Raw genomic sequence first — 15,254 nt, forward strand, 5'->3', positions numbered from 1 at the left:
AAAATCCCCAAGAAATATATACTGTGGAATAGTTCTCTAAAAGCTTTCCTGAAATTTTAATAAATTTCGAATTCCAATTCCGGGCGGAGGTAAATTCCTCACCAACCAGTAAAAACACATAATCCGACAGGTATTTTCCTCACCAAATTTAAAGGTTCCTATTAATCCGGTAGGTATTTTCCTCACCAACTCACTCAGGTAATAAAATAAAAATATAGGTTTAATTTAAGAATGTCTATTATGAAAGCATCCGAAATCCGAATACAAGACATTAATTTCCTTACATTATAATAATAGTTTATAATATAGATAATATGCAAGACGTATAAATTATTGTTTAATATTTACTATAATAATACAGACACTTTACAAAATCCATTCTAGTCATTTGATTAGACTGATATCTTATTAATAAATTTACTACATTTTTCAATTTCAGTTTAACTTGTTTATCTTTGATAGGTTTTGCAATATGCAAACTTTAAATTTTAACATACGTATCTACCTGAAATTCTTTAATTTTTTCAAAGAAAATATATATGGATGGATGCCTATTACAAAACGATAAATAATTAAAATGCGAATGAAAAGATTCGCAAGCATTCGTAGTACGAATAACAAGAATTTGCCTCTGTCCACAAATTTAATATGGGAAGAATATGGCATTTTCGTCTATATAAGTTTCAATTAAATAATCAACATATCTATCTTGAATTTCATTTCCTGGTTTGCATGACATTAAATCAAATACAAAACAATCTGATACGTCTTCTGGTTTTATACATATGTAAGGCCAAAAGTATGTTTGAGCCACTTGCCTCTTTCAGAATCATTTTTATATTCTGATATTAAATCAAGAGACCAAGACATTTCTATACCAAGCTTAGTGTAGGTGAAATTTACAATGTATTTCAGTGTTCGGACACATTTCAATGATTGCATTCCTTTTCAAAATCTTCAAAAATTTTACTAGCATTAAACTCAATTTTGAGAGCTTTAAAAATTTCTGATTTTAACAAATAAAAATATTGTTGTAAATTTCTGTTTTTTTGTTTGGCAATAAACAGTATAATAAAGAAATATAATGCACATTAATTAGCCCATGAATAATGAATAATTGCAATGTGCCATCCATATAAAAAAATTCAATGTGGCTAAAAGTCTTATATTTGTTTCGCAACTAAATACAATTATCCTACTTTTGACACAGTTTATAAAAAGAAAATTTTCCCTCTTGGTTGTTTTTTTGAGCACATCCCGTCACAAATTCTTGAACCTCATCAATATTGGAAGGAAGTCGACCAGTCATCATTTTTCGTCGATAATTATATATTTTTTCTTATGTAACTGACAACAATCTTAGTAGGTCTGGATCCCGCGTATGAAAAAAAAAGTTGATTAATAGCAAGCTGAAAATGTGTTAATAGCTTATGGGTGTCTAGTCGGACAAACTTTGATATATGGGAACACTGGAACAGGGGAAGTTTTAATTACGGAACAGGTTAAAAATTTGGAACGGTCAGACCACGAAAACGGCACATTTATTTTGTCCGACAGAACAGACTTAAACTCTCCGAACAGAGATTAAACTCTCATGCAAAAACCAGACTGCTATTTATAACCAAATGGGCGTTTTAATGAGTGGAACATGTAGAATATGTCAAATGACAGGAATTATGACAGGTGATAAATAGCAGTCTGATTTTTGCATGAGAGTTTAATCTCTGTTCGGAGAGTTTAGGTCTATTCTGTCGGACAAAATAAATGTGCCGTTTTCGTGGTCTGACCGTTCCAAATCTTTAACCTGTTCCACAATTAAAACAGCCCCTGTTCCAGTGTTCCCATATATCAAAGTTTATCCGACTAGACCCACTTAAGCTATTAACAAATTTTCAGCTTGCTATTAATCAACTTTTTTTTCATACGCGGGATCCAGACCTATAGTAATTGTTTCAGACAAATTAGCTGCAAATGCTTTGCGTATAATTTTTGCTTGTTTTTCAATTCTCTTCGGCTTTACGTTCACAATAGTTAGAAACAATTTTTCGATCTAACTTCTGACAATCTGGTTCATGATTATGTTGTAGTCGGCTACTTCTAGATATTGTAAAAGTTGCACAAATAGTAAAAAATTTCGCACTACAAGTTGTTTTATCCCCAGAACACTTCTTCACTTCTTAAAATTTTCACTTCATAAAAAATAAAATTTTCAAATACCAATACCGCGTAAGGTTTACCGCGATCACTTTCTATTAAACATGCCATTTTTGTCAAAATTCCAATTGTGATTGTGACTAAAAATAAAATACTATAATTAATTAATTAATTATGATAATTATAGGTACCTACTGTAATTTAATAGTAGATAAGTAATTCAATTGAATGCCTTTTAGTAAAATTTACCTGAAATAACTGAAATAACCATTTTGGTCTTGGTGAGGAAAATACCTGTGGGATTGTGATATACCCTTATAAACCCAGGTAAAAGATTATTTTGGTGAGGAAATTACACCCGCCACCAATTCCATGCTGAAAACTTTAAATTATGCATGACAACAAAGTGTGAGTTTTTTCAAAAATCGTGGAAGATATGGGGAATGAGCTAAGGCCCCGTTTTCATGACAGGCGCTTAACGTACGATTACAACTACAATGTACATGTATTGTACATTTTACTTGAGACCGTTCACATGCCAACGCGCGTCTTAATGACCTAAAACGCGCGTTATCATGTGAACGGTCTTCAATAAAATGTATGTAGTTGTAATCTCGCGTTATCAAAACGAGCGTTATCAAGCGTCTGTCATGAAAACGGGGCCTTAGCTCATTCCCCATATCTTCCACGATTTTTGAAAAAACTCACACTCTTTTGTCATGTAAAATTTGAAGTTTTCAGCAGGGAATTGGAATTCTAAATTTGTTAAAATCTCAGAAAAACTTTTAGAGAACTATTCCACAGCATATATTTCTTGGGGATTTTTTGTCCAGGGATAATTTGTGGGGATTTTTTGTCCGGGATTATTTGTCCGAGGATTATTTGTCCGGACCCCCTCAAGAAGAACTAAAGACGCTGCTTCCAATACTGTCCAAGTCGCTCATAGCAGATAGACACTGCGTTCGAGATCCAGTAGAGACCGTATCCATTATTAATTTATTGTATAAAACAGGGGTCGGCAACCTTTTTCAGATGGCGGGCCATGTTCAAAATAAAAATTTTTATGCGGGCCGCATATTCAAATGTAGCTTAAATAGTCTTCTTCTTCAGTCTGTTTGCATCCATCCCTGGACAAAGGTCTCCCCATGAGTTCTTCACTTCTCTCTGTTTTGTGCTATTTAGTGCCAGTATCTACCCATTTTTGCTTTGACGTCGTCTAGCCATCGTTTTTGTGGTTTTTCTTTAGTATGACCGGGCTCGTGTGGTCTCCAATGTATAATGTTTCGTGTCCACATTTCATTGCTTTGTCATGGCCAGTTCCATTTTATTTGCGCAATTTTTCCAATTGCATCTTCCACCTTCGTCCTGCGTCACACGTCCTTATTTTCTTTAATGTCCTTTCAGCTTAGTCCTAATATAGCTTGTTCGATGGACCTCTGTGTTGATCTTAATCTGTATTCATCTTTCATCTATTTTAAGGCATTTATAACGTCCTCGTTAGTAATTTTGGTAGTTCAGATTTTACATTTAATATTTCCATACCGCGGTTTTCTGGTTTTTCTATATTGAACTATTATAATTCTGTATAAATAGTAATATTCAATAATATTTATTAAATTATTTTTGTCATTTATAGTGATTCCATTTATATCACTGTTATCAGGTGTATTTGTTGTCGGTCTTTCCTATTTAGAGTTTTTAACACTTTCATACTCTTGATTTTCCCTATAATATTTTCGATTTCTTCGGTATTTTAGTCCCTGATGTCTTTTCTTATCCTTTTTTATTGCCTTATTAAGTTCCTTATATTTTAGTGAATTTCGGTCCATGCAAGTGTTGTCCTTAAGTGTCTGTTGTCTTTCTGTCTTTAATTTATTATTTTTCATTAAGTTTGTTGATTTTTCCTAAAATTACATTAGTGCATTGACGGGCCGCGCAAAAAGTTTCAAAGGGCCGCATACGGCCCGCGGGCCGCATGTTGCCGACCCCTGGTATAAAACATACATACGCAACCTACTACGTGACAGTGTAGGCAGCGTATGTCGTTTGTTGGTGACCAGCGCTTCTGAAGCCGTGTACAGCAGTTTGATGCTACGTTCGGAGTACGATAACAGACCGCATAGGTGTCAAATGAAAGAGCATGAGCTATATTTTCAACTTGGTTTAAAAAAAGTGAATAAAGAATGCATTTATTAGTAATAAATAATTATGTAAAAGTATCGTAAATCTTCCCTTACAAACTTTTTATTTTGTTGTATAAGAACTTATACATATTTATTACAATTTTTTATCAATTGTGATATAGATAACATTACTTGGTAGTTGTACACTTAAAACAGGGTAAAAAAGTTAATTTTTTTGGAAGAAATTATTCAAAAAGTTTATATAGAAAAATTGACGATACTTTTGCATAATTATTTATTACTAATAAATGCATTTTTTATTCACTTTTTTAAACCATGTTGAAAATGTAGATCATGCCTTTTCATTTGACACCTGTGGAATGGTTCTAAGGTAATTTTTTTCTGACTTATGTTATTGCAAAAAATGCTTTCTGGAATAAACAATTTGAATAAAATTTAAACAATTAAATTAATCGCTTTGAAATTTTGATCACATATTAAGCAGCAAAGATCCGTCAGGTATGACGTCATAAAATAAATGTTTTTAAAATATAAGAGAAAATAGTAGTTATAATTAGGAATTACGAGCAAATTAGAGAAATTTAATTAAGAGATCAAAGGAGAATAATTATAAATATATTCAAAAATAATTAAAAAGTTCAAAAATAATTTCGTAACGTGTCGAACCATTACAAATAGGTCTAAAAACGAACCTCAGTAAGACCAAATTTATGACAAATTAAGTTCCCAGCGAACACCTAACCATCCAAAATCAAGTGGTCGAATTGACAGAAAAGTACATACATATTTATATCTCGGTCATGAAATCAGAATAAGCAAGGGTAATCAGACCTGAGAATTTCAACGACGAATAACACTTTCTTGGACGGCGTAGCCTTCACTAAGAGACATCTTTAAGAACAACATCCCGATAGCTATGAAACAGAAGACATTTGACCAATGTGTTCTTTCTATTATGACATACGGAGCAGAAACTCTCACGGTCACAAAAACAACAGCACTAAAAATGCGAGTGGCACAAAGACTTATGGAAATATCGATTCTCGGCGTCACAAAAAAAGACAAAATAAGGAACCAAGACTTAAGGAAAAGAACAGGTATCACTGATGTCGCCGAACGTATAGCCAACCTGAAATGAAATTGGGCAGGTCAAGTAGTGAGACTAAAAGACTCAAGATGGACCAGAAAACTACTTGACTGGCGCCCAAAAGAAGGCTGAAGGCTATATAATTAATTGATGGAGCTGAATTTTATACAGCTCCGTCATATAAACTTTCAAAAAAACTGTCAGATATTATTACAGAATACACTAATTTTTCACCTAAATTCACCGTAAAAAATACACTAGAACTAGTTAATAAAATACAACATGTTCAATTGCCCAACAACTCCAGACTAATTTCATTTGACGTAAAAAATATTTTTTCTAGTGTTCCTCCTACAGAAACTTTTGTTTTAGTTAAAAATCTTTTAGACCATAATAGTACAAATCCGATCATTGCATCTGAAATTTTACACCTTCTTGAAATTCGCATAAATCAAGACTATTTTGAATTCAATAATCAAATATACACAAACAACAGTGCAGGACTTATGGGTAATCCTCTAAGCCCTTTGCTATCAGATATATTTATGAACCAGATTGAAACAACAATTTCTAAACATCCCGTATTTAAACAGTTCGTATATTGGTGGAGATACGTGGATGATATACTAGTATGCTTTACAGGAACTAACAGGCAACTTGACCAATTTCTACCATACATTAATTCACTTCATAGTAATACTGAGTTTACAAACACAATTCATCATCCCATCCTACACAACACAAATTAGCAGCCTACCATAACATGATACATAGACTGAGAGAAATTCCCATGTCAAAAAATAACTTCGAAATAGAACTGAACCTCATTAAACAAATAGCATGAAACAATGGCTATAACGAACAAACAATTAATAAAATTTTAAACCAAAAACTCCATAAGAAAGCCCTGAAATTAGTCTATCCACTACCACAGAAAGAACCCAGTACCTTCTGCTCTATCACATATACTGGCAAGATAACAACAAAAATAGCCAGATACATAAAAAAGAAAGGAATAACACCAGCTTTCAGAACTAACTACAACTTAAGCAAATATATTAAGAACAATAAGAGCTGAAAGAGAAAACAACTACAGAGTGGTGTTTACAAACTAACTTGTGGTGACTGTCCGAAAACTTACATCGGTCAAACTGGCAGAACCTTTGACAAACGGATAGCAGAACACAAAAGGGCTTTCAACAATAGAAAAACAGACACTTCAACTCACGCACTTCACCTTCTAGATCATAATCATTCTTTTAATGAACAGTTTCAAATTCTGCATATTCAAAATAAAGGCCGTAAGCTATCTTTATTAGAATCTATGGAAACTAATAAATTAAAAAATACAGATATAATTCTGAATGACCAACTCGAGATAAACAGCTCCCCACTCCTCAACCTCTTCAGTTAAAGACTTAAAAAGGCAAACACATAGTAAACTAAATCACTTGAGAAAGGCACTCTGCCGAAAATGCTGTAGTTACATAGTTATAGTAAATTTTGTGGAAGTATAGAAAACAAACGTTTTCAGTGTTTTATTGTTAAATATACAGAGAGAGTCTGTAATTTGGAATAAATTCAATATCTCAAATATTAATTGTTTTTTTGAAAAATGCTCAGACCCGTTGATTATTATTTCAAATTGTCCTTTTTGACATACAATAATAATGTATACAGGGTGTCCCAATTTAGAGATATGACGTCATCATTGATTTTCTTAAATGGCAACACTCTCATTTTGATAGCTATTTCGATAGGGTGTGTAAAGTTATACACAACTGCAAAATATCAAATTTTTATTCTCTACCATTTACAAGATAATAGAAAATAACAAAGTTATGTCTGTAATTTGGAATAAATTCCATAATTAAAATACTAATTGTTTTTTTGAAAAATGCTCAGATCCGTCGATTAGTATTTCAGATTGTTATTTTTGACATACAATAATAATGTATACAGGGTGTCCCAATTTAGAGATATGACGTCATCTTTGATTTTCTTAAATGGCAACACTGTCATTTTTATAGCTATTTTAATAGGGTGTGTAAAGTTATACACAACTGCAAAATTTAAAATATTTATTCCCTACCATTTACAAGATATGTAACAAAAAATAACAAAGTTATGAAAAGCAAGTAATCAAATAATAATTGAATTTAATGATTTCAAATAAGCAAATGCTCATAACGTTGCCCATTGACAATTTGACGATAATTGAGGGCAACATTATGAGTATTTGCTTAATTGAAATAATTAAATTCAATTAGGCATTATTTGATTACTTGTTTTTCATAACTTTGTTATTTTTTATTATCTTGTAAATGTCAAGGAATAAAAATTTGAAATTTTGCAGTTGTGTATGACTTTCCACACCCTATCAAAATAGCTATCAAAATGACAGTGTTGTCATTTAAGAAAATCAACGATGACGTCATATCTCTAAATTGGGACACCCCGTATACAATATTATTGTATGTCAAAAATTACAATTTGAAATACTAATCGACGGCTTTGAGCATTTTTCAAAAAAACAATTAGTATTTTAATTATGGAATTTATTCCAAATTACAGACATAACTTTGTTATTTTCTATTATCTTGTAAATGGTAGAGAATCAAAATTTGATATTTTCCAGTTGTGTATAACTTTACACACCCTATCAAAATAGCTATCAAAATGACAGTGTTGCCATTTAAGAAAATCACCGATGACGTCATATATTTAAATTGGGACACCCTGTATACATTATTATTGTATGTCAAAAAGGACAATTTGAAATACTAATCGACGGGTCTGAGCATTTTTTAAAAAAACAATTAGTATTTGAGATATTGAATTTATTCCAAATTACAGACTCTCTCTGTATAATTGCTACTTACCAATATGTAAACTATTGCAAAAGAGATCGAAACTACCAATGACCTCTTCGAGCTGTCGGCCGGATCCTTTAATGAAATCGTCGGTTAAACCCGACTCTGAGATAACTTCAGTCGAGAGAATGTTTGCGTTAATATCTGCCACCTGAGGCCTTACTGGATACTGTTGCACTGCTATCACCTGTAACAAAAGGGAATTCAATAAGTACATTTACTATAATTACATTGATCTACTTGAGAATAAAGGAAAGAATCGATAATAAATTAATAATAAAATAGAAATGTTTTTATTGTATTTATGAGTAGTCAGGAACACGATCAACTTCTGAGCGCTGTAAAAGCTAAAAAAATATTGAAATCAAACAAAGTAGTGAAAATATTATTCATTAAAAAACCCTCTTAGTCTATAATATTGCTGTGATGTCAAATTTGTAGTAAAATGGCCGAAAATAGAGGTAAAAGACCAAAAAAAAAAGTTTTCAAAAATTTTTAGTTATTTTTGTTTACAACTTTTTTATTTTCCATTTTACGATACATACGAACAAAGTTCGTATTACTCATAACTCAATTAATCGTCCAATACTATGGAAGAGAATGGTCGTGATGGGCGAACCCAAGAAACTAATTGAGGTAATACGCCAGTCAATGGGAGCAAGAATCGGATATTACCTCCGAATTCTATCCTACTGCATGGATTTTAATGAAATTTTGGGCCTAGCCTCTACTTATCTCCTAATTCAAATACCCCAGGCTGTGGGTGAAAAATAGGTCGATTTCAGGATATAATTCAGGAATTTTTGAAACCTATCAGGTGTTGTAAAGGACGATGCCAGGAATAACTTCTACTGAAATGTAACCAAAAATATTGTGCGCTTTTTTTTTATTGCGATTTTCATTTGTTAAATTTGCAATTTTTAATGATTTTTAATTTTGCCGTTTAGGATATTGATTTTAGAGAAAAACTTTTTAATAGAAAGTTGTAGTAAATTAAAAAACCTACAATTTGAGGTACGGTAAGTTTCATTTGGTTAATTGGTTATTACAAAACAGCCTGCGAAAGGTCCAAAATGGCCGTTTTTTACAATTGCATTATTTATTGTACAAATAATTTTTTTGTATTTTTTAAAGCTTTAAAATGAAGATCTTTTAATTCCAAACATAAAAAAAATTTTAAAGCCAGATTAATGAATTTGTTGCTTAGATATTATAAATTGTTTATCCCAAGAGGTCAAATGTCGAAGGCTATAACTTTTTGAAAAAAAAGAGTAGAGAGTTGGTGAAACATCTAATCTCCTTCTAAAGAGTTATATTTTCATATTCTGATGTAAATTAATGCGTAAAACATTTTTAAACCTCTAATTTTTGGGTTTGAAAATAAGGGGGCAAATTTCGTTAAAAACATTTAGAGCTGAAGCGGCCCTGTACATCCTATGAGTTTTTAACTTACAGATTATGGTTGCTGAAGATGAAACGAAGATTTATAAAAAAATAAAAAATTTCTACAACCAATTGAAGCCGAGATAATTTTTGGGTTTGAAAATAAGGGGGAAAATTTCGTTATAAACATTTAGAGCTGAGGCGGCCCTGTATATCCTATGAGTTTATAGCTTACAGATTATTGTTGCTGAAGACAAAACGAAGATTTATAAAAAAATAAAAATTTTCTCTAACCAACTGAAGCCGAGATAATTGTTTTTTTTTTTCTTAAGTCGTAGTGCCTTTATTTATAACATTTAAGAAATTATTTTACAGTCATTGACTAAAGAAAGACTTATATTATCTTAAAATAAAAATTACTATAAAATATAATTATATTTATTTATTAAAAATTATTTTTAAAATCGGTGCTTTTGCGAGCGGCCGAATTTTGCAAATCGCCCGGCTCGCTTCAAATCCGCGCGGTCGGAAAATTTTTACGTAACATTTAACATATTTTAAATTTTTTCATTGTTATATAAATATAATAATAATAATGTTACTTCTTACTATAATATACAATATAAAACTTTTTCTTCTTGTAATGACTATTCTTTTTGGATTTCACATATAAAAGTTTATCAAGAAAAACAAATACAGTGGTAAATAGACTGTATATTATAATGCTAATATTATTAATTTGTTTTCTGTCAAAATTTAATACAAGTTACGTAAAAATTTTCCGAGCGCGCGGATTTGAAGCGAGCCGGGCGATTTGCAAAATTCGGCCGCTTGCAAAAGCACCGATTTTAAAAATAATTTTTAATAATTAAATGTAATTATATTTTATAATAATTTTTATTTTAAGATAATATTAGTCTTTCTTTAGTCAATGACTGTAAAATAATTTCTTAATTGTTATAAATAAAGGCACTACGATTTAAGAAAAAAAAACAATTATCTCGGCTTCAGTTGGTTGTAGACAATTTTAATTTTTTTATAAATCTTCGTTTCATCTTCAGCAACAATAATCTGTAAGTTAGAAACTCATAGGATATACAGGGCCGCCTCAGCTCTAAATGTTTATAACGAAATTTGGCCCTTATTTTCAAACCCAAAAATTATCTCGGCTTGAGTTGGTCGTATAATTTTTTTATTTTTTTATAAATCTTCGTTTCATCTTCAGCAATAATAATATGTAAGTTAACTCATAGGATGTACAGGGCCGCTTCAGCTCTAAATGTTTATAACGAAATTTGCCCCCTTATTTTCAAACGCAAAAATTAGAGGTTTAAAAATGTTTTACGCATTTATTTACATCAGAATATGAAAATATAACTCTTTAGAAGGAGATTGAATGTTTCACCAACTCTCTACGATTTTTTTTCAAAAAGTTATAGCCTTCAACATTTGACCTCTTGGGATAAACAATTTATAATATCTAAGCAACAAATCCGTCAATCTGGCTTTAAAATTTTTTTTATGTTTGTAATTGAAAGATCTTCATTTTAAAGCTTTAAAAAATACAAAAAATTATTTGTACAATAAATAATGCAATTGTAAAAAACGGCCATTTTGGACCTTTCGCAGGCTGTTTTGCAATAACCAATTAACCAAATTAAACTTACCGTACCTCAAATTGTAGGTTTTTTAATTTACTACAACTTTCTAATTAAAAATTTTTTCTCTAAAATCAATATCCTAATCGGCAAAATTAAAAATCAATAAAAATTGCAAATTTAACAAATGAAAATCGCAATAAAAAAAAAGCGCACAATATTTTTGGTTACATTTTAGTAGAAGTTATTCCTGGCATCGTCCATTACAACACCTGATAGGTTTCAAAAATTCCTGAATTATATCACGTTTTTTCACCCACAGCCTGGAGTAAAAGTATATCCTATGCCAATATGTGTGCTTTTATCTTGGGGGTGGTTCCGACCCCTTCTTGGTGTGGAAAATTTTTTGGTTAAAATTACCACGAAATTCGCTAGAGGATCAAATTCCAAGCAAAAATTGTTCTATAATTTTTTTTGAAAACTCGATACTTTTTGAGATATTCGTGGGTGAAAATTTGCCATTTTCATTGAAACATAATACCTTTTCGAACGGTTTTTTGCGAATACCTTAAAAACTATGCATTTAACTAAAAAAACTATATTAAACATTTTTGTAGGTTATAAAACAACAAAGAGACACTTGCCTTCATAAATCTTCTAGTTATAATACAAAAAGAGATATGTTAGGTGAAAATAGTTTGTTTTTTGGTACATTCTAGAATTGGTGTATTCAAATTGAAATAACAGAGAAACGGTCGATTTTAGGTATCTAATGCTACTAATACCTTTTGTAGTGCTTGAAAAGACCTTTAAAATGAGCTATATTAAAGGTCCATTACATTAAAACTAAACGAGATATGCTGCAAACAAAATTGATAACTAATGTATTTTAAGAAAAAATGAGAAGTAATTTTTTGTGATTTATGGTATACAGCCAGTACAGGAATTTTTCCTTGTGATATTTTTGTTATAGTGTTATTTCTATGTTCAAAAAGTTGGACGGGTTTAAAAAACGGGTTTTTGAAAAAAAGGTCAAATTATAGAGAGCATTTTTAAATTTTCTTAAAACTCTTCCTTTTTCTCTATGTAACTTGAAAATGATAAGAGATACAGTAATGAAAAATAAAAAGGAAATTTTTATCTTAAAAAGCCATGGGTCATTCCATTTCAAATCACTCAATTTTGGAGCAAAAAAAAATTTGGACCTCCGATTTGTCTGAAAATTGGTATATAGCTTCTGCGGGACGTAAAAATAAGATATTTAAGGTCAAGAATCTTCTTCTTCTTTTTTTCTCAAAATGTTATTTTTTGCGATTTTACAGTGATTTGGTGTTTATTTATACAAATTTGCAATTTCTATCGTAAAGTAGCAATGGAAAATATAATATGTTAATAGAAGGGACTCAAAAATGTCATTATATGGCATTATAACAAGTTACTTTGATTTAAAACAAGCTTTTCATCAAATTTTATAGTGTAGAAAACGTTAAATTACCGTTTTTTACGTTTTTCTCCATTCCCAAAATACATCATAATCGATTTGGCTGAAAATTTGCCCACAGATAGACAAAACATAGGACTTTAAGCGGTGAGAAGGATTTGAATTATATTACAATATCAAAAAAGTTACATGAATATTATAGTCAAAAATATAGGCGTCTACTATAAGTAAAATTAACTCGAAAATATCGACCTTTTGAGTATATAAAAAGATTGATCCTACGGACAATATTTTTAAAGTAATTCTAGATGTTTATAAATTATAAAATTTCAAAAATTTGGCATTAGGATTTTTGATTATAATAATTAATGTTTTTATCCTTTTTTAATACATTTTGATACTATCAGTCTTCTACTTTCATTTGGCATATTCAGAATTGCTCAATGTTCATTATTTTCTGTTTTATGTTATTTCAAAATAAAGGTCTCTGGGATAAACAAATAAAAAAAAAGAATGTGTGTGTACTTTGTACGCACGTAAGAAGTTATACTTCTATTATAATATATAATCTAACTTCATATTATGATCTCAACGAAATCAATATATCTACTTTAAACAGCTTTTTGTATTGTATTTAAATATTAAACTAATTTTAGAAAGAACTAAAAGAATACCAAAAATTAAAAAAAAATATGACTTTGTCCGGATCTGAACGGCCTCTCGATCCGTAGGCGAATGCTCACCGATGAGCTACCACCGTTTTGTATACACACGACCATTTCTCGAACATAATTGCAATCACGGTGACAGATAGATTAATTGAAAATAAACATTTTCAATAATACTTATTACGAGGAAGACAAATCCACAGACACAAAAATTATAATAAATATATTTACTAAAAACACTAATAATATATTCTTTTCACGCACACCTTAGACGAAAGAACGAAGCACTAAAAAGCCCAAAACCTAGGAATTTTGTGCAGTAAGATGAATCGTCATGGAACTTTTTGCATTCGATTAGAGAGAGTGTCAGGTAACTTTGTGAACTAAATTCATCTAGGGCAAAAATTTTTGTGCATAAGAAAATGCATTTTAAAAGTGCATCTCGAAGAGGTGAAAATGAAAAATTTAGAACTTGAGAAATATTGACGGAAATGAGTTGAATTTTTATACTCGGGGGTTTTGGGGATCGCTGAGCACGAATTTCATATCGGCGATGGTCTCCAAGGTACCTGATGCCCACGGTGGAACTCGTCGCCTAGAGTTTTATGTTATAATCATTAAAAATCAGTCAATATCCATTAGTCTGGGGGTTTTTGGGGTCGCCGGCCACGAATTTAATGTTGGCGATGGCATACAAGATACCTGGTGCCGAGAGTGGAACTCGTCGCCTAGAGTTTTTAGTTATAATTATCCAAAATCAGCCAAAAACTATTACCCTGCGGGTTTTTGGGGGTCGCTGAGTACGAATTTCATGTCGGCGATGGTCTCCAAGGTACCTGGTGCCCAGTGTGGAACTCGTCGCCTGGCGTTTTTAGTCATAGTTATTCAAAATTAGTCAAAAACTATTACCCTGGTGGTTTTGAGGGTTCCTGAGTACGAATTTCATGTCGGCGATGGTGCCCAATGTACCTGGTGCCAAGGGTTGAAACTCGTTGCTTAGCGTTTTATGTTATAACCATTCAAAATCAGTCAATAACCATTACTCGGGGGGTTTTTGGAGTCGCTAAACACAATTTGATGTTGGCGGTGGTCTCCAAGGTACCTGGTTCCCAGGGTGCAACACGTCGCCTGGAGTTTTATGTCATAATTATTCAAAATCAGTGAAAAACCATTAATCTGGGGGTTTTGGGGGTCGCTTATTGCGAATTTCATATCGGCGATGGTCACTAAGTTACCTGGTGCCCAGGGTGAAACTCGTCGCCTGGAGTTTTATGTTGTAACCATTCAAAACCAGTCAATAACCATTACTCGGGGGTTTTTGGGGTCTCTGAGTACGAATTTCATGCCGGCGATGGTCTCCAAAGTACCTGGTGCCTAGGGTGGAACTCGTCGCCTGCAGTTTTGTTATATTCATTCAAAATCAGTCATTATCCATTACTTCGGTGTTTTGGGGGTAGCTAAATATATTTTTCATTAATAATTTTTCTTAAAACACTTTTATATTAATTATATCCTAAAAAATTAACTATTTAAAAATTATTTTAAAATTTTGTCGCTTTTAAAGCAGTTGTCGTTAAATTTTGACACTAATGACATTTATGAAATTTTGACATAATTGGCATTTCAAAGCTATATCAGCGATTTTTTGTGTTTTCTGCGGTATTATTTTAATTTTTAGATTTCTAGTCTGCTTTTATATAAAAAAAAAAGAGTGGTTTTTAGAACTCTTTAGCGACGTATTAGTATAATATAATGTTGATGGATTACCGTCGAAGGCCGATATGATCAACCAAAAAAGACGATGTATATGGTGATTTTTCTATTGACTTTCTTGGGTGTGAATCTGTCTTTTTATTTTACTGCTCCTGGTTTAAAAACAAAGTATAGTATATATGTGAATACCTCC

At 31.4% G+C, this 15,254-nt stretch overlaps 1 protein-coding gene across 2 annotated transcripts in view; it reads right to left on the bottom strand.

Annotated features, from left to right (window-relative positions):
* The window catches only part of LOC114324397 (RNA-binding protein fusilli), a 372,033-nt gene that overhangs the window by 218,232 nt on the left and 138,547 nt on the right, over window positions 1-15,254 (bottom strand). For both annotated transcript variants that reach the window (XM_050647923.1, XM_050647922.1), the window contains exon 2: window positions 8,268-8,445. In XM_050647923.1, the coding sequence (XP_050503880.1) occupies window positions 8,268-8,445 (178 nt within the window). The remainder of the gene's footprint in view (window positions 1-8,267; window positions 8,446-15,254) is intronic.

The sequence above is a fragment of the Diabrotica virgifera genome, chromosome 4 (genome assembly GCF_917563875.1).
Source record: "Diabrotica virgifera virgifera chromosome 4, PGI_DIABVI_V3a".
Lineage (NCBI taxonomy): Eukaryota > Metazoa > Arthropoda > Insecta > Coleoptera > Chrysomelidae > Diabrotica > Diabrotica virgifera.